This window comes from Tachysurus vachellii, chromosome 4, assembly GCF_030014155.1.
Source record: "Tachysurus vachellii isolate PV-2020 chromosome 4, HZAU_Pvac_v1, whole genome shotgun sequence".
Taxonomy (NCBI): domain Eukaryota; kingdom Metazoa; phylum Chordata; class Actinopteri; order Siluriformes; family Bagridae; genus Tachysurus; species Tachysurus vachellii.
In genome coordinates, this window is record NC_083463.1 from 13478210 (window position 1) to 13501941 (window position 23732).

At 37.2% G+C, this 23732-nt stretch overlaps 1 protein-coding gene across 2 annotated transcripts in view; it reads left to right on the forward strand.

Moving 5' to 3' along the window:
- Positions 1 to 13136, forward strand: part of pbx1b (pre-B-cell leukemia homeobox 1b) — a 66895-nt gene extending 53759 nt beyond the window's left edge. The window contains exons 4-9 of one of the 2 annotated variants that reach the window (XM_060867838.1): positions 3014 to 3204; positions 4434 to 4569; positions 6949 to 7108; positions 8808 to 8920; positions 9783 to 9872; positions 12400 to 13136. In XM_060867838.1, coding sequence (XP_060723821.1) covers positions 3014 to 3204; positions 4434 to 4569; positions 6949 to 7108; positions 8808 to 8920; positions 9783 to 9872; positions 12400 to 12492 — 783 coding nt within the window. In that variant the 3' untranslated portion in view covers positions 12493 to 13136. The remainder of the gene's footprint in view (positions 1 to 3013; positions 3205 to 4433; positions 4570 to 6948; positions 7109 to 8807; positions 8921 to 9782; positions 9873 to 12399) is intronic. The other variant, XM_060867837.1, reaches the window with a different exon arrangement.
- Positions 13137 to 23732: the final 10596 nt, after the last annotated feature.

The window sequence follows — 23732 nt, forward strand, 5'->3', positions numbered from 1 at the left end:
CCATAATACTGTACTAAGTAGTATTACTCAAAATGTGCACCAATAGTAGTAGTATGAGTAGTACACGTAATTAGTACACTAACCGTAATGTTGTCTACAGCAGATATGTTAAAACACTGTTTCAATGTTAAATGTTTACTTTTCTATCTATAAAGCAACTTTTACACCTCAGCCAAACAGAAAACCTTTTTATGCTTAGTCATTAAAAAAACAGTAATGCATAAAAATGTATTTCTGTTCAGATTTAAGTAAGCACAGATTAAAATAAATACAGTTGGGTGGAAAAACACACTATTGAGTTTCTCACTTGAGTTCAACTCAATTCAATTTTAAAGAAAGATAATTAATTTAAGAAGAATAGTTACATATTAAAGAAAATGTACACATTGAAATGTGGATTATGAGTAATAAACAAATAAAACAGAAGCAGTTAAACTAACAATAAAACAGTTAAATGGTTCAGATTTTAAGGAAAGTGGATGAAAGTTACAGCTTTAAATGAATCATTACACCATGTGATACATGACAGTTAAACATGAACAATGACTCAGTAGGATAATAAACAATAAAATAAAAGTGATACAATGGTCAATAAACCATCAGCGCAAACAGACAGAAGGAGAGTTATTTGAAACTATAAACCATGCTGGTTTATTACATACACCGTCACTTCACCAACACATCAGGCTTTTAAAAGGGAAAAAAACTGACCACTATTGACTACTTTATTAGACTTATCTTTGTTGCACCTGTATGTATAGTTAGAGACTATATATCAATCTCCTGCACAGTGTGTGGCAATCCTCCTCCAGCCCTTCTGTGTCAGTTTCTGACAGCAGCACTACTGAAGCTTGTGGAAATTTGGTTTGTGGATTGTCTCTCAGCCCAATAATACTGTTTATGCATCAGTGCTTATGTGCTGGATACACTTATAGACTTTTACACACCCCTACATATGTGTGTGTGTGTGTGTGTGTGTGTGTGTGTGTGTGTATATATATATATATATATATATATATATATATATATATATATATAAAATCAGTCACTGATGCTGTGAGAATGACTAATCACCCAAATGACATTTTTAGTGCAAAGGGGGATGACACATTGTACATAGCAGCAGATAGACTCTAGTCAGTAATTGCATGAAGTGCAAAGAATTGCAAAGTGCACGCAATAGTGCATCTCACATGGAAAAGTGACGGTCACTGTTTCAGACACTGTAACACTTTCGAAGTGCATATGGAATACTGTCCCATAATCAGTGTGTGAAGGAGCAGAATGTTTGTAGCAGTCTGCTAAGTTCTGCGAAGATTGCTAATTACTGACATGGGTTTTGTTGCTGAGCCGTGTAGATTATCTTGTTGAAAAATGGGTCTTTCCATTATTCAAGACGCCTATAACATTCTTTTACTCTCACACACACATATACAGTACAAACACATTTTAAAAACCTTTTGTCAGTTTCTATCAGACAAAGTGTACTGTTCTATCTCGCTTTTCACTGCAGTAGACTTGCTCCATAACTGTCTCCCTCTCCAAAAGTGTGGTTACAGAGCTGCATAACTGTCTTACTCTCCAAAAGAACAATACTGAAGTTTCACATGTGTGAAGCTGGAGCTGGCTCATTTTGAGTACAATAGAGGTCTCGGTCTTTATCAGTACAGTACAGAAGTTGGTTCAAACTATCACTATCCATAGAGAAACTGTCTCGCTCTGTCATCACAGTAAAGGAGCTGTCTTTCTGTATGAGTGCAGTAGAAGAGATGTCACACGTTCAGTGTTACAGTAGAGAAGTCATCTCACACTCTTCAGACAGTAAAAGAAGCTGTCTTATTCACAACAGAGGAACTCCACAGTGATGGACGGGACAGTAAAGGAAGGTCTGACTCGCTCAAGTGCATGCTGGGAAGAGGCCAGGTGTCCATTCAGAGAAAGGCATTCAAACCCGTCACACACTGGGGCAGTAGACTGTCTTCCAAAATATAATAAACACACACATGCACCACCTGACCAACCAGATCCAACCCTGCATCCTGAATTTTCCTTTAGCTTTCCATCTAGTCTTTTTTGTCTTCTGATCTGCCTGTTTTTTCACAGTGTTGCTCTCTGCTAGTGCTCTTGTGCCAGTAAAGCCATTCTGAAATTGAGCCTGCAATACAGCAATGCATTAAGTACTTCGCTCACTTTGTTTAGTTTTGCCAAATGGCTTTAAGTTTGGCAATCCATAGAAATGAGACAAAACAGGAGGTGAAATATATGGATAGGCTTTCCTCATTTTTACTCAATTTGGTCATTTGCCAATTCCCACCTACTAGCTCTGCCCATCATAAAACAGCCACCTTACACACACACCACACACACACACACAAAGACAGAAACAAATCTTGTGAGTTATTCTGAAGATTTTTTTTAATAGCACTGGAAAAATTCTGTATACATAGGAGAAAATAACACTTAGCAAAATGTTAGTAGGTCCTCTGAACACAAGCATCATCAGCTCCTGATGAATTCATGTTAACACATCTGTCAATTTTAAATGGTGTTTGCGCTATATATTTTCCTGGTATTCTTAAAGGCTTAAGAAAACTAAAATAATCTACTGTAGGAAAATTTGTGGAAGACCATTTGCAAAAAAGTTTTAGATATTTCCTACTTAAACAGAATTTTGAGACACAGTGCATTCATGAATATCGTTTATCATTCCCTCCAGGATTTCATGATTTGCTATCACATACATACATACATACATACATACATACATACATACATACATACATACATGAAATGAAATGAGGAAAAAGGCAGGAAATTGTTGTAAAAGCACTACTGAAACCCATGATACTGTCAAAAAGAATATTATGAGCAACTACTTGATCAAAATCATACTGAGCTTAAGTTCACCTTATGTCTAAGCTATGTCTGGATCTCATCCGATCTGTTTAATTCTGATTTGAGCTTCTTCAACAGATAAAATATATCCGTGTTTGTTTTTTTTCTGTTGTTGAAGGCATGTAACGAGTTTACCACTCACGTGATGAACCTGTTGCGAGAGCAGTCGCGCACACGGCCTATCTCACCCAAAGAGATCGAGCGCATGGTCAGCATCATCCACCGCAAGTTTAGCTCCATCCAGATGCAGCTCAAGCAGAGCACCTGCGAGGCAGTCATGATCCTCCGCTCCCGCTTCCTCGATGCCAGGTCTGTCATTTCCTCACTTATCAAAAACCGCTATGATTTGATCAAAGACAATGTTTTAGTTTGTGTACGTGTTACATTTTTACAACCGGTTATTTTTACAACTGGTTATTCAGAGAGACGATTTCAAAACTGCTAAAAATAAAAAATTCAATTTTGTATTACCGAGTAAAACAAACAAATTAAATGAGCTTCTCGTAACTGATTAAATGAAGTCCCCCATGCATATGGTTTGCAGTCATTTATACTTCCTTCAGAGTGTGTAGGTGTTACTGTCTGACTGTCTGCATACAATGATAACGTTGTTTAGCTTCTTTTATGTATTAGTGTATACAATAGCTCACATCCAGGCACTTACTGTTGCCACCTCTCCATCTCTCTTCATAACTGCCTGTTCCCTGTGACAGGCATATCTATGTACTGTAAGCCTAACAGTCGTGCAGTTTAATTGTGCAGGTTTGCATTGCACTGTTCCTGAGGTCCGATCCATATACGAGCCTCTACATGCCAAAGAGTATGCAGTGCTTTCCTCCTTTAATGTAATCACTTGTTCCCTTTGATGCATGCCTGGGATTTGCATATATTTCTTTGAGGATAAATCACACTGGAAGCCTTGAGTTGAAGGCATAACATTTAAATGAGCATCTCGCTCCCTTTTCACCATGCACTATCCATTCTACTGCAAATGATGGTGGCAAGTCTCTCCCTCCCCACTCCTGCCTGCTCAGTTCTTCAGCTTAATTCTTTCGCAGGCTGAGACCATGCTGTGCTCATTTACATATGGTGAAGAGGGGCTTTGTGGGTAGGAAATCGTCTCGCTCTGTGTTGCGGGGGAGAAGCTTGCAGGGTTCACCGCTGCATATGCAAAGCCCCCATGAGACATGCCACATTCACACACTCTTAACCCAGGAGATGAGCAAAGCTGGCACCCACCACTGCCTTCCGCTCCTCCAAAGCTTTTAAAGCTCCTTCAGCACGTGTGAGAAGCCTGTACTTTGCTTCTGCGTGAATAATAAAATGTTCTGAATGCGAAGTGGCACATGTTTTTGCCAACGATATCCCAACATGCATGCCAAACATAACTTGCATATGCAATAAAGCCATGAACAAAATGCAGAGGGAGAGGATCTGTTATTAGATGAGGTAACATTAGTATTCAGTTGCACAAGTCAAACTTCTTCTGAATCCCAAAACATGTCATCTCTCTCGCTCTCCCTGCTCCTTCTTCACAGGAGGAAAAGACGAAACTTCAACAAACAGGCCACCGAGATCCTGAACGAGTACTTCTACTCCCACCTAAGTAATCCGTATCCCAGTGAGGAGGCCAAGGAGGAGCTGGCCAAGAAATGCTCTATCACTGTCTCCCAGGTAGATTCTGCTTTCTTGACCAGTCAAGTTCTTAATTATAAATTTGATTTAGCATTTACACTCTACTTACATCAATGTATCCTCTCTAATAGAATAACCTGCCTTAGCTGGCATGGGTACATTATTTTCTTATATTGAGAGACTGCTAAAGCAGATCTGGTAAAAAAAAATAAATAAATAAAGCTCTAAGTCTGATCTTGTGATAGAACATATCCATGATCATAAATCATAATTATAAATAATAGTTTATGTTAGGCCTACATTTGTGCTTTGCTAACACAATTAAACTTAGAATTTTAATTGTGCAAAAAAATAATTACTCATAGGTGACAGTGCATAGACATTGCTAAATTAAAAGTGACACGAACAAAATGAGATAACACCCTCAGAGACAAAGCCATTAAAATAGTAGTTAATTATAACACTAGCTAAATAAAACAAGGATGAGTTTGCTATTTTTACAATCTATGTTCTGAATTGGACTTGTTTCTCTGCTTGTAACTGCCTGCTCTTATATATTATATCTAAATGTTTGGATAACATATTCAGATTGCCTGTCTAGGTCTTGTGCACAACCAAGGCACTTACCTTTTCTGTGACAAATAACACTGAATAAAGCTTTATTTCATTACTGTATGTATAAACAATAGTAAACTACAGTATACTACCACTGTATACTTTTATATTATATTTGTTTCATATTAATGCAATATGTTTTTACTGATTTTACAGATCGCTTTTTTTTTTAACCAGTTATATATACATACTGTAAATCATTTTAACTATCATTGCTACATGTGTGTATGGATGTTTAAAAAGCTGCTCACTTTCTGTATAGAGCACCTATAATTGCTTACTGTGTTAGCCCATATGTAATGATCCTCGATTATGAACACCTGTGTTGCTGCACGTGAATATTCTGCACCTGCTTATGTTAAATGGACGATGCGCAACAAAAAAAAACTCTTAATGAATCCGGGGTGACATAATTTGACGATGCATCTGGGTGCCGTTCTCAAACAGACTCTGCTCAGAATGATTGGTTGAGCGCGTCTGGTGCCATTTTGCAATAAAGAAACACGTTTAGCCGCTGTCTATGAGGGTGTGGGGGGGTGTTTCCACAGGATTGATTTGGTTTACATTTTAATGTTGTTTATCATTAGCACGAGCCTTTATCCGCACAGCTTCATCTGGGAGTGTATTAGCGGTAATGGGTGTTAGTGCGTGTGAGGACGGATCCGTGCCGTCATAGTCCTTGATGATAGCTAGCTGCAGATGGAGTGACTTAATGAGATTGTTATTGGCTATCTTTTTTATTCTGACACTAATGTGAGTTTGCTGTGGTAGCGTTTGCATTCTTCACCCCTTCATAGGCAGGGTTCTGTATGTGGAGGAGTCCCGTATTTGTCTGTGGTTTTCTTTGTTATGTACACCGTTGTTGTGGTACACACACACACAGAGAGAGAGAGAGAGAGAGAGAGAGAGAGAGAGAGAGAGATAAACCTGCCATCTGTGTTCTGCATTATTGACAGTTTGGTATTTCTCTGCTTAGAAAAGCTTCATTAAATTTTATCAAGCCTCAATTCTGTTAAGTAGTTAGCAATATTCTGTTTATTTTGCCACAGGCTAGGTCATTTATAGACATATGGTGCTGAATGTATTTTAAAATGTTCAGTATAGCTTATAATGAATAAAACATAATCTAACCAATGATCAGTATATGCTGACTGTTGATCATTGTGATGATCGTTCAGGCCACTGCAGAGATTTCCTTTGGGGACTTCACAGTAAACACCAGCAACTCACAGCTTGATGCAAACTTGTATTGCAGATACAGTAGGCCAAATAGAAAATCAGCAAACAGCACATCAGGCTCACAGTGCTGTGACATATTTTCTGACTCTCATCTTGGCATGCATCATTACAGTACTGATCAAAGCCATTATGGTCAGGTTTGAAAGAGATAGTCTACTTGATTAATTACTGTATGTTGATTTGTTTCATTCAGGTTGCCATTAAGTGTTCTTCCTCAGAATGATGAATTGTAGCAGTCAGCAGTTGTGGAATTACCTCACTTTCTGATTTAGTGAAACTCTAAATCTGACAGAGTGTAAATTTAAGATTGAGGAATGGGACAACCGCTTACATCAAGTTTTTGGCTCAGATTAGTAGTAATTTTAAATGGCTTCATTTCACTTTGTTCCTTTTTGAGTCCAAATGCCTTCTGAACATCATCACTGTAAAAAAAATAAGCCATAAATCCTTTTTGTCAGGTTTGATAGAGAGATTATGGCAAGCACATATTGTTCCACTTTCAGTAAAAAATAGATTTAAAGCAATTGATTTTGACCATGTAAAGTTGTTCATGTTTTGCTCCAGGTGTCTAACTGGTTCGGAAACAAACGAATCCGGTATAAGAAGAACATTGGAAAGTTTCAGGAGGAAGCCAACATGTACGCAGCCAGAACTGCAGTGAATGCGGCCAGCGTGTCAGCTCACGGCAGCCAGGCAAATTCCCCCTCCACCCCCAACTCAGCAGGTGGGCAAATATACATGCACATCTCACAGTTAATCACACATTATCCCACATCACATTATTACATGATTCAGTACGCTTTATTTTTACAGCTGCAGAAGTGACTCTCAGTAGTCCAATAGATAAAGGTTGAACTTAACACAGGTTAAATGTAATTGCCTTCAGCTTATACACACCTGAGACCTGCCTCATTCTTTCAGTCAAAATAGGATTTATAAATATGTCTATGGATTTTCAGCAATATTTTTCATTTGTCTAGCACACAGCACTTCTTTTTCTTTAACTCTAAGAACTCAGAAATCATTTAGAGCTCAGCATTGTCTTGGCGTTAAAATCGCCTCTTAAATGGTTGATAGAGAATGTGTGTCAGATTTAAATTTATGACCCCATTTACACCTGTCATTTCATGCCCTTTGATTGTATCCTGATGACATACACTTCACATGTATTTACATTTGTAGTCAAACTGTTTCTTTCCAGTCAGTGATCATATTTTCAATTATCTCATTACTTTCAAAAACCTGCAGTCTTGTTCAGTGTTTTTAGATGTTTTCTGAATTCCTCATCATGATGTTTTGTGCTGTGGTTAATCACGTTAACATAAAAAAAAAACGAACATCTGCATTCACAGAACTTGTGCGTTGTCAAATGTGGCTTGGAGAGTAAGACGTATTTTATACTGTAACGTGCAACGTGGCTAAAATGTGTCGGTGGTTTGTGGTTTGAACAAATCTGACAGTAAATCATTTATACTAAAGACACTCAAAATGACAAAGTGTAAATGAAGCTTATGAGAGAATACATGTAATGATTTTACTGGTCAGTTGACAGCACCATTGTACATAAAATAGGCACATGTTCAAAGATATTGAGCATGTAAATTGTGTAAGTACAGCAGTACTCTTGGGATTACTTACTTTTATCACCACTCCTGTGCAGTTCAAATCAGCCATTTGTCCCAAAAACCATGAAAGACTCTAACAGAGGTCATTCTTCCTCAGTTTTCCTTTTATGTGTTTTGGTTCACAGACAGAGCTGCACGCAGCATGGCAGTCACTTCATAAACCTTTCTGCAATGTTTTATTAGTCATGAGGATGAGTGTGAGCTGTTATTGGTTGAATTGAGGTTATCATGTTTGAATAAAAATGTAAAATGCCTTGTAATCCTGTTTTACAAGGATTTAAATTTCACTGAAATCCATTCTGGGCTTGCTTTAAATTTTTTAAACAGCAGCGTATGTAGGACAAGTACTTTCATTAGCTAGCTAACACTACAAGTTGCCTGCTCTTGCTTTAAACCTGTCCTACAGTGTTATCTCTTGCTCAGCCTTAGTGCTGATGCTCTGCTCTCTATGGGCTGCTCATTCTCTCTGCTCTGTTACGCTTGTCTAACTGTACTTCCGCATGTGCTTTTTCTCCTTCTCCTCTCTCTACCTCTTGCTCTCTCTCTCTCTCTCTCTCTCTCTCTCTCTCTCTCTCTCTCTCTCTCTCTCTCTCTCTCTCTCTCCCTCTCTCTTGCGCTCTCTCACTTGCTCTCTCTCTCTCTCTCTCTCTCTCTTGCTCTCTCTCTCTTGCTCTCTCTCTCTTACTCTCTCTCTCCCTCTCTCTCTCTCTCTCTCTCTCTCTCTCTCTCTCTCTCTCTCTGTGGTCTTTGTGCTGCTGCTTCTTTTTCCTCTTTTCTCTTTTCCTTCTCTGCTCTTAGGTTCAGCTGGCTCTTTTAACATGTCCAACTCTGGTGATTTGTTTATGAGTGTGCAGTCTATGAATGGCGATTCATACCAGGGGGCTCAAGTGGGAGCCAACGTGCAGTCGCAGGTACAGTACACATCAGACTGGTCACTACATCAGCTGGATATTTACTCTAATAAAGAATACCCTTAAAGACAAGAGCAGGCTACAGGGAGCGAATATGTACATGTAGACAAGCAAGTCTGAAACTGGTATCATGTTATTTGGAATGTACTGTACTGAGCCCGTACTAACTATGAGTATTTATTTTCATCCATTTATGCGCATTATTAGCTAATAACGGGACATCCTCTCATACAAAAGTTTCAAACAACTACTGCCGTGATTACAGAGATTACATGCAGATATTTCATGTTAATATTTCAAAAGTCGCTGAAAAATGTGTCATAATTAACAATGTAATTACAATATTGTTTTTCAATAAAATATTAAATATTAACATATTTAAAATATCAATAAATAATTAAAATATCAATATTTGATAAATATTAAAATAGTGTTTAAAGATATACAGTTAATAACTCTACCGTGCAACATCAATGTTCATAATAAAATTGCAGACGTTAAAAAAAGCAACATATCATAAGCAACTTTAAATTCACAAAGATGAACGATGAATGTCTACAATTATAACAAAAGTCCAGTCACCTTGACTCACTGCCACAAGAATTATGCAGATGTTCTGTTTTACTCTTTTCATTTGTCTCCATTTTAGATACTTCTCTGTGTTTACATTGTTTATGTGGTTGTTTACTTTGAATTGTTGTTTTCTTTGTCTCACTCATTGCTGCTGTGTTTCTGACCTTGTGCTTTTTTCTGTTAAGTTTTGTTTTGCTGCTCGTGCTTTCTCATCGACCTTGCTTTGTTTATTTGTGTGTATGAGGGTTTCTGATCTGACCTTGTTATGTTGTTTATTGTGCATTTTCAGGTGGATACCCTTCGCCATGTTATCAGTCAGACAGGAGGATACAGTGATGGCCTCACAGCCAACCAGATGTACAGTCCGCAGGGCATCAGTGTAAGAAAACAAAAAAATTACATTTTTTTCCTGTGCCCTCTAACAATTATTTTAAAGCCATAGGGCTAGGAATGGCACTTAGTGGAACATGTCTGATCCACAGTCACCCGGTGTGATCGGCTGCGTGTTGTTAACGCCACAGGGCTCGGACACACCCGTCATGTCCAATATGAGCTTTACAAACACCTGCACTGACATGTGCCACGCCGAGCAGTGTGTTTTTGTGTGTGTGTGTGTGTGTGCTGTGAACAGGTAAGACCTCATAGCTGCACAAATGCTTACTAAAAAGACTGTAAGGAAAATACTATATGTTAATGCTAAAATTAAATCTAAGCTTGTGGCCCTCTATCTTTACCGCCTTTGTTGTCCCTCTCATCATCTCCCTAATTTAATTATTTATTTCCTTTCGGGCGGGAGCTGCTGCTGGGGTTTTGGTGCGGTCGCAAAATTCACAGCGACAAGCCATGTGGTAAAGGGGAAAATCGATCAGACAGACACACAGGGAGCCGAGTGCGGACTTGGGACAGCAATCCAAGCACATTGCTCAGATCACATTCGCGCAGAGCTAATGGCCCTGACAGCGTAAGAGAGCGAAGGGGGGTAGAAAGAGAGGACAAGGAGGAGTAAGGTCAACGGCTGTGCTGCCATGTCTTGGCCCGCGTTCTGCTATATGCTAATGAGAACGAATCCGTTCCATAAGAAAGAACACGGATGTATTCAAATCCCAACCAGTCCTTCTGCTTCCTTCACTCTGTGCCATTCCAAGGGAATTGGAGGGATGTAAAAATTAGCTAATATTTGATTTTTCTTATAACCAAAAAAAAAAGGCAGATAGTATAAATATTTGAACCAGAGGTTCTGGTGTATTCCAGATCGACAGTCCGAGCATGCTTTATTTAATGCTTTTATAAAAGATAAAATAAAAGATCTTTAAATCATTTATTGTTTCCCAAAACCTGACATAAAAATAAATTCCACATTTACTAACAAATGTGACAGAATTACTTACTTGATATCCAAATTAAAAGGTAAATAAAATTAACTGTTACTCTACATCTGCATATCACTCACATTTTCATGCTCAGTGGCCTTTAAATTTAACAGCAGTTTTATTGCAACAATTAAATTTGAAATCCCGAAATGTCTGTTTTTTAGATTTTAATGTCAGAATTTAAAGCTGCATTTAGTGAGGGACTCACTTTAGTGAGGCAGACCTGAACATCATCACATGTAATAAAAATCATTTTTGATAAAAAATGATTTATTTTTCATATTTTTAGCAACAATCCACAAAACACAAATATTTGCATGCTTTTTTAAAATGATTAAACATTTATTTAATCATACACTTGTTTATATGCAGGTGGAAGTAGAGTCCTTATTTCACAAACGACAGCAATGACTTTGTGCTAAAAGCCGATTTAAAGTCTAAAGATGAGGAATCTTTTTCAGACAAGTGATTTCCCTCTTTGTTCGCTGTGTTGATAATGGCTCATGTAGCGTTTTATAGCAGTAATTATGCCTTCAGTAGAAAATAGGAACGTGGCACCGTAACCGAACACGTTTTAAGATCTTTTTCTGCTCTCCTCCATTTTGTTTGATTACAGACTGCCTTGGCTCTAAATAACAGGCTTGGAGCTGAGTGGCTGCCGGCTGCCATTTCCAGCCTTTTTGCTATTAATATCCCCAAATGCTCTTTAGCAGGCCTGTCTGCAAAAGGAGAAATGGCTTCTGCGCCTCGCATTGTGTTTTCATTTCAATCTCCAAATGTCATAATTTTCCACCACCGCTTCCTTCTTTGTTTCTTCTGGGAGTGTTATATGGTGGGCCACTTCATCCCAGCTCAGTATTATGGTGTGTGTCAGTGAAAGTGACAAGCATTTAACTCTGTCCCGTATTACACGTCTGCAGTGCTTCCCATCTTCCTGGGAAAAGCAAACACGGTATATTTATATTCTCAGCAGTAAAGCAGTATTTCCTCTATTTTATCTATCTACTTGTCTATCTGTCTAGCTATCTAGCTATCTGCCTGTATATATATATATATATATATATATATATATATATATATATATATATATATATATATATAATATATATCTGTCTAGCTATCCAGCTATCTGCCTGTCTGTCTGTCTGTCTGTCTAAAACCGAATGTTTTTTTGTTTTGTTTTGTCTGTTTGTTTGTTTTTATGTTTGTTTGCATTGGTTTGTGTAAATTCTATTGTATATTGTTGGAGATCAGGAGATCCCAGGAGCTCAGCAGTTTTTGAAATACTCAGACCAGCCCATTGGCACCAACAACCATGTCACGGTTAAAGTCACTGAGATTCTGAGACATTTTTTGTGATGAGTGATGTGAACATTAACTGTAGCTCTTGAGTTGTAACTGCAAGAACTTATGCAGTGCATTGATGCCACATGATTTGCTGATTGGGTATTATATAATAAATTATCACCACATGCAATAATATTTTCTTAACTTTTTCTTTCACTTCTCTAATGTATGTTATTTGTTCTTCCACAGGCTAACGGTGGATGGCAGGATGCTACTACCCCCTCCTCAGTGACCTCACCCACAGAAGGACCCGGGAGTGTTCACTCTGACACCTCCAACTGATCCCCTCATCACCTCACTCCTTCTTGTTCCCTCACTACTGCACAAACCATGGACTCTCTTTTTGTTCCGTCACTCTCAGTCGTTCATCACTAGGTTTAAATAATGCACTCACTAAGCTGGGTCTCTGTATTTTATTTCACCCAAACACACACACAGATTTCTGTTCTCAAATACAGCCCTCAATTTGTATTAACCCCTTCAGATCATTTTTTTTTCTATCCTCAATTATAATTAACTCTAATTCTTCTTCATTAAATAGTTTTCAGTCTTAAATAGTATTTTGATGCAGCTCCTCATGGATTGAATGAAAAAAAATCCTTTAAACAAAATCTACGAATGGAGATGGGGTCTGAAGGGGTTAATATGTCCGATCACACTACCTCTTAGATAAACAATATAAACAACAAATCATAACAATAAACTGATTTCTAAAACAGAAATTATGGTGCATATAATGCCCCATTTTCCATATCAAAACCTTATCACATTTTTATCATGGTAAGAATCCTTGAACATTTTCTGTATCCATAGTGCCAAAGTATTTTTCTACATTTTAACACTCATGATTTGCATGTTCATTTGACGTGATCATATCTCCATGTTGTAATATAGGGACATACTGTATTATAAAGACATATTTTGTATCTCAGTCTCTCTCTCCATCATGTAACTTGAAATTGATTTTTAATTAGGCTATACATACATCGCTTGTCTTTGATTCCTAAAAACCTCTTTTCTTTAAAAAAACAAAAACAAAAAAAAAAAAAACATTTTTGTTGCTTTCTGTGTATAATCTCCACCAGTGACAATGCCGAAAGGCCTTCGCAGATTAAGAAGTTAAGATTCACCTGTTTGTGATTAAAATCAAAAACCCAACCGCATCAGTTAAAGACGAGCCAAATGCTGCTGTGAACCAAAATCCCTTCTGTAATAAGCTGAAATAGATTTGAAATAATGCGAACTTTAAAGCTACTGTATTTTACAGACTATAAGATGTTTTTAACCCTCATGATGGTGCTCTGATTTTAGTTTTTGGTTATGGTTCAACATTAGATGATTTATTTGATGGCAGCAGAATGGTTAGCATTGTGACTGAGAGAAGAATACTTACTGTACAGTCTTGATTAATTTTATGATTAACTATAAAACTGTGACATGAATAGAGTTTCATACAGGTATCTGTTCTATATGACTGTATGGTACACTACCAATAGCTTGGTGCTAACCTAACGTTTCAACAAGAGGCAGGAATCAGCAATATTATAGAGTGCTAACCTATGGCAACACTGACAGGACACTACTTTAAATGCACACTACTTTAATGCGGCTTACAAAATGGAGTTACATATTGAGGAGGGTGCATCTTATACTCCAGAGTGACTTATAGTCCGGAAAATACAGTAAATTTGTCTATATGATTGATTTATGGAATATTTTTCTTTTTTAGAAAAACAGAAAATAACACAGAAAACAGCAGAGGTCTTCACAGCTACATAGATCTAATCAGATTTTTCTAATAAATTTGACTGTTGTGAAGTCACTTTATCATTTTATGCCATTTTTTTATCCAATAACTAAATCACCCCATTGGAGAACAACCTTGCTTTTAGTTTCTGGTCTTTCTTGGTGATAATATCTCACGTATCTGTCATTACTTTGATACCAAAAACAGCAGACATGCCTATTTTGTTTATCATCATCATTTTAACCAATGTTCACATTGTAAATTATGTACTATCTTCTGTATCTGGGCTTGTTTCTTAGCGAAAGCGCCAGTTCTTCGTATTCAAAACCAAAAATGCAGTCCGAATTCAGTAGTGTTTGTCGAAAGAAAACATGGCACAAAAATGCAGAAAACATTTGCGTATATTTTTACGTCGTCATGTTGTGAATAGCCTAACGCGCTTTTCTTTTTAGCTTCAGCTCTGTTACATTTTTCTTTATTTTTGTGTGTTCTTGCTTTAGCATAATGTGAATTAGCCCAAGAATGCGCTATGTACGTAGATGTGCACCTTTTTATTCTTATTTTGCTCTTTTAAACAGAGTATAAAAACGATACATCTTGTGCTTCATATTAGCGTGAACCAGGTCTCTGATGGGCAGGCTGTGTCTTTAAGAAATCTTTTAGGATTTGATCAACATAATAGATATGATATTCCTAAAGCAATGTGACAAGGCTGGGGCTTTGTGGCCAATTTAGAATAAAGTGTATAACTGCACACTAATCTTATCACACTAAAAAAACTCAAGTGTGTTGTGCATCGCACATCGATTATGATTGTATCGTGTTACTTGTAGCAAATCAACAAAGCTTTTTGTCACATTAAGCGCTGTAATTTATTTAGTTAGATGCACCATCCATCACTAAGCCATATCATGACATTTTATAATGAGCACCCATTAAGAAAGAGGGCCTTTTATTTCTGTGTCGAGAGTCCAGCACACTTTACTGATTTCCTGATCTCTAATACACCTGCAAATGGGTCTTTAAAGGGACAGTATTGCCAAGAAGGAAAAGGTCTTTTTTTTTGTCAAATCGTCTAGCTCTGATGGACTATGGACACACAGGGACACTCCTTTTTGGCTACATGAGTCAGCCACAACCAGCCAAAACAGCTCCATCGGCATAGATTATTATTATTATTCTAGCGGTTATTCTATTATTCCCTCATCAAGAAAGCCTACTAGCAAGTGTTAGTGTAGACTATTCGCTTAGACGTACCATCTAATGCTAAGCTAGAAAAGATTCAATAATAAACATCTGTGCTGATTTATTCTAACCCAGAGGCCTAAATGTATATCTGGAGTTTAACACACCTTCTAAACCTAGTCGCTAGATAATGAGTCGAATCACTGTGTGTGTTCGAGTTAAATAAATAAGTGCTAAACTCCATCCATTCACACACAAACACAGTTGGTCAAATCTGGGTTGAAGAGTGACATAATAAGCCTGAACCCTCATTCACACACAAAAACACACACGCACGCACACACACACGTGTCTCATCGCCTGCCCAGTTTCAGCGTATTGTTGAAAGCTTCATGTAATGATGCTTTTAGTTTTTTGCATACGAAGCAATTTGTAAAACATCAAATGTTTACTTTGTTGCATGTTTTTTGTTCTTTAAAAAATCCTGCAGTGTTTTTGAATGTTTCTTTTTTTTCCTCTTCTTTTTTTAATAAATAAACAAATAAATAAATATATATATAAATAAATATATATATATATAAAGTGCGGAGCCTTTCTCTTGATGAGTTTTAACTTTTAAGATCTCTGCACATGTATAAAAACCGGAACAACAAATTATTGTCTTTTCAGTTCCAATTTGTTTTTGTGAAGGAAAAAACTAACAAGGTGTAGGTTTTCTGGTCTCTTAATTTGTACTGGTAATGCATATTCCAAATAAATAGTTTCTTTTGTTGCAAAATTGGTTGCTGTCATTTTTTCTCTGCAATTCCAATAGATTTAATAATAAATATTCTATTTATTTAATTATTTTTAAAATCAATATCCGTGCTCTTTTTCTGCAGACACAAGCTCACAGACACCCGTGATTGGCTAGAGTCGTTGTGATTGACAGGAAAGAAGTGTAGGTCATTCTTCCCACACAGATAGAGAGCATGGCCAATTTTGCTTCCTTGGCTCATGGAATAGATGTCTGTGGCATGACTTAACATTTGAACTTACGGTTCATGTCCTAAATTTGAACTTCCCATGTCCTGCACCACCTATATAAGCTCATTTATGTAACACACGCTGATCAAATGTATTTCCCAAACTTGCTTGAAGATAAGCAACATTCAACACATTGAATCCTGATTTAATTTTTTTACCTTGTGTACCTCAAATGGCTTCATACCGGTTGCTATTATTGTGTATTCTGTCTTTAGTTTGCTATCATTTGCCACAGTTTCACTGATAGGGCCAAGCTAGGAGGAAATCTCACTGCAGCCTGGACCTGGTGTTATTTTACCTTAAGTGTGAGTGATCGGCTGAAGCACAAACGCACGTGAAAAACGGGTGATGTCACTGCCGAGCGTAACCACTAATCCGTGATGTATGATTATTAATGCATAGCAGGAAGAGATGCTGGAAAATCAAGATACAAGAAGATTTATTGATAAACACCTTACATCAATCAGCCATGAAAAACTAACTGCTAACCTTCATTTATTTTTTTCCATCATCATTATACAGATGTAACTAATACAGATAGGAGATATTTAGTATATATTAGTTTGGCTACACAGCTGTCTAACTTAGCTTGCTAGATATTCTCTTCTCTGTGTCATGTAGTTATGGTTAGAAATGCACCTAATTTTTTAATCAATGGCTGGACGCTCAATTTACATACACTGAAGAGGAGAAAGTGGTGGAAATGTGTAAAATAAGCCTTCGTAATAACATGTTGGTTTTATACATTAACATACAGCTAAAAATAAACCAGTGATGGTGATTCCAAATCATTTCCTTATCTCATATTACTAGACTTCATTGCGCTACACCAACATCTACAGCACCAACCACAGCAGCCAGTCGAAATGGGGGCAAGATTACATGTATCTTGTCCTCATGTGTAACCAGCGAGGGGGTTAGCACAGGCTTGTGCACTATCTGAGTTATCTAAGCTATCTAAAAATCTAGAACAGTACTGTGGTTTTAACAATGATGCATGGCATTTATTTATTTTATACCTTGGCAATGTAACCCTTTATAATTTTATTTGTGCTGGTAAGACATCTAAAATGGTTGCGTGTACATCATATACAGCTTGTGTGGATATCAATATTGCTGGATATAACTAATTTATCTGATGCATACATTGTTAACCCCACTGCTGTTATTCGATTTTACTCATAATCACCAAATTGTTTCATATCCATGTACTTTAAAGTGCTAATGAGTCCTTTTACTGACTCTGAACACCGGTCAAGTCAAAGTTTAGAGGTAGCAGCATGCTAGTAAAAACATACAAAACAGCAAAAATCTTACAAAATAACAAATACATATAATATGTAAGGAATAGCACATAGACATGTTACCTAGACATGTTACTATATCAAACTGGATTATTTTTGTGTAAGTGCACAGTAATCTGCAGTATTCTGTTTATACTGTTTGTTCTATCCAGTCAACACTTAGACATTATAGACACGATAAAATTATTTTCTCTCTCTCTCTCTCTCTCTCTCTCATCTTATAGAGAAACTAGAAGGAGTAAATTCTTCTGAAGACTTTCCCATTATTGTTACAAAGCAATAACACCTGAGACTCCTTCCATACCTCAGCACATCAATTTTTCTGTTTGGGTTTTATCTGCTTGTGTATAAGCTGTTATTTGATAAACTATCATGTTACAACAGGAACTACATTCTAAGCCATACTATAAATTCTGACCAATCAGATTTGAGAACTCAGCTACACATGGTAAAAAAAAAAAGGTTTAAAAATGATGGGAGATAATGCCGTACTTTTAGGGTAATGTTCCTAGAGCTTAATACATTAAGTCTTTTTGTTTAACACATATATACATGTAAAGAAAGGTTTTTTCAACAGACATCGGATCAATCTACAGATTGCTGATGTTATGGTTGTTAGGTATAAGCAGTATAAGAATTTGCTTACAGCCAGGAGAAGTGTCATGAGAGGTGGCTGTGTAACATCAAAGATGTTGACAGATGAAATATATTGTACACTACTCTGGTGATGGCATCATGACATTGTCATAAATAATCTAACAATATAACTAATTATATTATAATTATGTATAATTATAATGGTTTTGGATTGTGTCTGATATATTGTTATGTAGCAGGTTCATGTCAATGTTTAAAGTTAAAGTACAGCGATCACAAGAACATCTTTTAGAAGTGCTCACTTTTGTTAATTTTCCAATTTATGCCTCACTTGGCAAATCACGTCACATCATTAACATTGTCACCCTGTACACTGAGCTTCAAAGTCAGATGTCACCATGTTCTAATGTAATCCAGCCCGGGAAGTGTCATAACGTAACCTTATGTCAACAAAAATTCTTGTCACTTAACATAAACTTACATAACATTTTGACAAACTGTCAGTGGTCAGAAAGAGCTTTTAAAAATGTTTATGTTTTGTCATAAAGGGCTTTAAACGTGGTGTCTTCTAACAGGATTAGCACTACCTTTGTTTCGGCATAGGAGCTGTTCAGATAAATAGAGATGAGCATAAATAGTGTATGTATTTCTGTACAGTTCTACCTGAGTAACCAGCAGTGTTACAGTAATGCAGCTAAGAACATGTATATAACTAGTGCAAATGTCCCATAAACACTGCATTAATAAAATAAAAAGCTCTAGCGTAGCGCCAACATTTACTTCAGAAAGTCGTACACAGTAATACAGGTACTCATGTACTATAATATGATGTGAATGCTGCCTTGTTGGAGAAAAGGCAGGTTATATAGGCTAATTACTCCATGCCCTTTAAAAAGGGGTCATGGTCATACCACACTGTGGGACACAGACTCACACATCACCGCGCTGTCATTTTTAACTGCGCGAAGCATTTTTGCGTGCTGGAGCAGGGTGTGTTTTCTCACCCCTCTCATTCAACACTGCGTCAGAGAAGGTGTTGAGATTGTTTTGGAAGGACAGACAGCTTGTGATGCCTCCTGGGCACGTGGTCCCCTTTACTCAATTTTTATAGGATGTTTCCCTGACAAGAGGATGAGCTACTGCATAGAACTGATACAATTTAATCTTAAAATCTTACTTTCAAGCTTGAATAAATCACTTCATCTTGTTGCCACTTCATCAGGAAAAGGAAAGTGATATGTGTTTACTGACACTGCCTAATTGCACTCCAGGATTTTACCTCACATTTGTACTTGTATAAAATTTTATACATGGAATAGTGAGAGAGAGAGAGAGAGAGAGAGAGAGAGAGAGAGAGAGAGAGAGAGAGAGAGAGAGGTTGGTGGATAAATGGATATGCGGATAGATAGATAGATAGATAGACAGACAGACAGACAGACAGACAGACAGAGAGACAGATAGATAGATAGATAGATAGATAGATAGATAGATAGATAGATAGATAGATAGATAGATAGATAGATAGATAGATAGTATATAAAGTGAGTATATTCTTATAGTCACCAGTCTTTTAGTAAAGAGTGTAATAATTCCTTTTTACAGTATAAAGTAATACTCCAGTATTGCAGTGAGACTGCTGTATATTATACTCTATACTACAGTATCATACGGAACTCATTTATAACACTTTCTCTACTGTACCAATGGAAACGAGAAGAAATGCAGAGTAAGAATTTTGTCATGTACATCCAATGAATTTTGTCATTTTGCACTGCCCCTTTATTTCTAATTTTCACTGCACATTATCAGGTGCATTTCACTGTTTGTCACTTCTGTAATGTAAGGCTTTGGAGAATGCTGTTTTATTCTATGGTACACTTATGGTATATTACTAGAATGACAGTAAAGCTCTATAATCTTTAACATCAAATGATCTTCTGTTTCCTGCTGTCTGTTTTCGACTTCCTGCCTTTCCACAGTGTGGTCTAGGCTGAAGTGATGAAGCCTACACAGGGGGGCTATGAAATGAGACTGTCTGTGACAGCTATTTGCAGGGATGTTCCAGACTGAAGTGTTGAAAAATAATTACTTCAGACCGCTTTCTGTGAAGGGGCCAACTTATGGACACTGGAGATTATTTGCAGTGTTTTTAACACAAGCACACATATATACACACACACACACACACACACACACACACACACACACATTCACACACTACAGACAGTTTAGAGATGCTACTCAGCGATGCTTGTCTTTGGGCTGTGGAAGGAAACTGGAGTACCCCGAGGAAACCCCTGAAGAACAGGGAGAACTCCACACTTGCTGGGCGGAGGCAAGGATTGAATTCTGTAGGTGTGAGGAAAAGTTTTTAACCACCAACAACTAATACAGTATATATACTGTACATATGTCTGTGAGATTGCATATTAAGGGTTCAATCTGTTTCTCTGGTTCCCCTAGCTCTCCTAGGTCCTAGGTCCTAGCCTCCTGCTTTTGTCTCCTGCTCTGTTTGTATCAGATATGAAAACAGATTTCATACAGTTGACTCCGATGAACCTCAGTCTGAGCGTGTTCATCCTGACAGTTGATGCAATTTAGTTAGAACAGATGTTTAGCATATATTAACAGTCAGTACTGTGGCCCTATTGCTTCAGATCTGTGTGTGTGTGTGTGTGTGTGTGTGTGCTTTTCAGAGATTGAGAGCCCCTCTGGTATAAATGTGCTATGACATTTCCTTAGTGCTCTCTCTCTCTCTCTCTCTCTCTCTCTCTCTCTCTCTCTCTCTCTCTCTCTCTCTCTCTCTCTCTCTCTCTTTCTCTTGCGCTCTCTCTCTGTCCATCCACTCCTTTAGTGGCTGTGCTCTTCATAAATAAATGACCTCTCAGCCAAAAGCGCTCCAGCTCTATCTGCTGGTTCAGGAGTCTCTCTCTGAAAGGTCAGCAGCCGGGGGACCCGTGTGCGTCTAAGAAACAAATTAAGCGAGAGAGATGAATGCAAAGCAAAGCACCCATGTTTATTGATGGCCACCATTTAGAGTCCCCGTGTGTAGTCCCATTTTTCAGCTGCTGCTTTTTTTTTTTTTTTTGAAAATGAATTCGGAGCAGGAACGTTTCTCATTGAGCTGGTGAGATTCACATGCATCTCTGCTCAGAACATGTCACAAATCACAGTGAATTTATTTATAATGTAGATAAATAATAATAAATAACAGATAAGTAATAATAAATCATATTTTTTCTGTCCAATTCTGTCTGAGGGATTCATGTTTATCTGTTCTTTAGAAGGTTAGCACAGGATATGATTATATCTAGTGAGAGTCCTATTATCTGTCAAGTGACGTTCAAGATCTTTTTTTTCATCCAAAAAAAAAACCTCTCATTATAGCTTGCCATTTTTTTCTAATAAAAGATAACATTTTAAAAGAACACAATTTAAAAAAAGAAATGACACCTTTTTAAATATAAACCATTGCATAAACACACTAACATTTTGTCTAAAGAGTTTAGAGGATAAGTAAAGGATATAGTAAAGGATGATGAACCCTAATATTTAAGAACAACTTAACATCAGTTGCACTGTTGCCATATAATCAGCTAATTGGAAACCTGCATAAATGAGCAGCTGTGCTGATGTTCTTATTGCAGTGGCCTAATATTTTTAACTAATTGTTGAGATTTTAATCCAAAGGAGAAACCAGTTATGAATGCAACTTTTACATTAAGACCAGAAAACAAATGCAAACACACTTGTGTACTTCTAAACATTATTGCAGCACATCTTGTACACTATACAAAACATATCTGAGGCAGTACAGAGCTGCACAAGAGCTTCCTGCTTACAGAAGCATATGTCCCTAGAGGGTAGAGGTGTAGAGCGGAGGACAGGAATTAAGGCAGGATAAATGAGCCGCTATTTCCTTATGGTAAAGCTGGCTTTATAAGGTTGAAGAAGCTTTCAAGACACTGGCATTTTGTAGTGCCCTTTGAATGAGCTGTGTGTGTGTGTGTGTGTGTGTGTGTGTGTGTGTGTGTGTGTGTGTGTGTGTGTGTGTGTGTGTGTGCTCTCAGTGTGCTAAACACTAGTTATAATGCACAGCAGTTGTTAAATATACTGCAATAATATATTAATATCAGACAATAAATACAAATCATAAATCACCACAAAGATAACAGCCTGGTAGCACGCATATATAAATATGTACACACATCTGCCTTCAAATAAGACTTTTGAAAAGTAAAGTTTGCCTTAAGAGAAAAGGAAGTGCATAATTGTGGTGTATTTATATCATAAACATATTTGTTAAGTATCCCTATCTCTTGGAGCTCAACTTCCTGTGTGTCAGCTTGCCTTCGCCACCCACAGCCCCATAATAAATTCCTCTGATCTTTTATGCAGCTTTTCCTGCAAGAGATGCATTCGGGGCACATTTCCTCACGTCTCTGGATGTCAGTAATGCTTTTCATGTTGTTTAAACCCTAGCTCACTTTTTAAATGAAGGAAATCGTGCCAATATTTCTACAATTTAAATCTGGTGATGTGGGAGTTTTAGGTTTGGGCGTTCCTTTGGATTTGCCTAAAACCTCTTTGTGTTGTGGACTATCGTTTTCACTATGCAAAGTGAGCACCTTGTGGAAACACTGCCTCGAGACCAAATAAAGAACTTGATCTCTTTGAAACGCAAATATGGAACACGTCGGAAGAATGCTTTGGGTTGGTGTTGTTGTTCTGATCAAAGGTTTGGGTTCAGTCCCCGTGTGCAGAAAAACAAACGTTGAAAATACTGGATGAAATATCATAACTGCCTTCTACATTTATATATTAGTAAAAATCAAATAAGGTGTGATTCTATCTATCTATCTATCTATCTATCTATCTATCTATCTATCTATCTATCTATCTATCTATACAAACATACACATATAGATATGTGTGTCTGTATACGGTATATATATATATATATATATATATATATATATATATATATATATATATATATATATATATATATATATATATATATGTAGATAGATAGAGAGGCGGATAGAATTACACTGATTTGATTATGACTAAAAGCTACAGCTGTGTTTTAGAAAGCTCATCATACACCTGTACACCTGCTCATTCATGCATTTATCCAATCAGTCATTTGGCAGCAGTGCAATTTATAAAATCATGCAGATCCCGGTTAAGAGTTTCAGTTAATGATCACATTAAGAATCAGTATGGCAGAAACATGATCTCAGTGACTTTGACCACAGATATATTTCTTGGCTCCAGATGTGCTGGTTTCAGTGTTTCAGAAACTTCGAATCTCATGGGATATCCCCACAAAACAGTCTCTAGAGATTACACAGAAATTACACAAAATTGTCCAGTGAGGCATTCACTGAACTGGCAGATCTGAGATGGTCTGAGCTGACAGGAAAGCTATGACAACTCAAATAACCACAAAAAATCTAATCACCAAAACTTTTCCCAATCTTCACCTGTACTGTCTTACTGAGGCTATGATCAATGTAGCCTCAGATTCTTGTTCTTTGCTATGAGGAGCAGAACCCAATGTAGATTTATGATCACCGTGGCTTTAAAAAGTGTTTTTATTTTGTCATTAGCCTCCTCTCAGCTCTGGCCGCTCAATTCAATTCAGCTTTTTTTTTTAC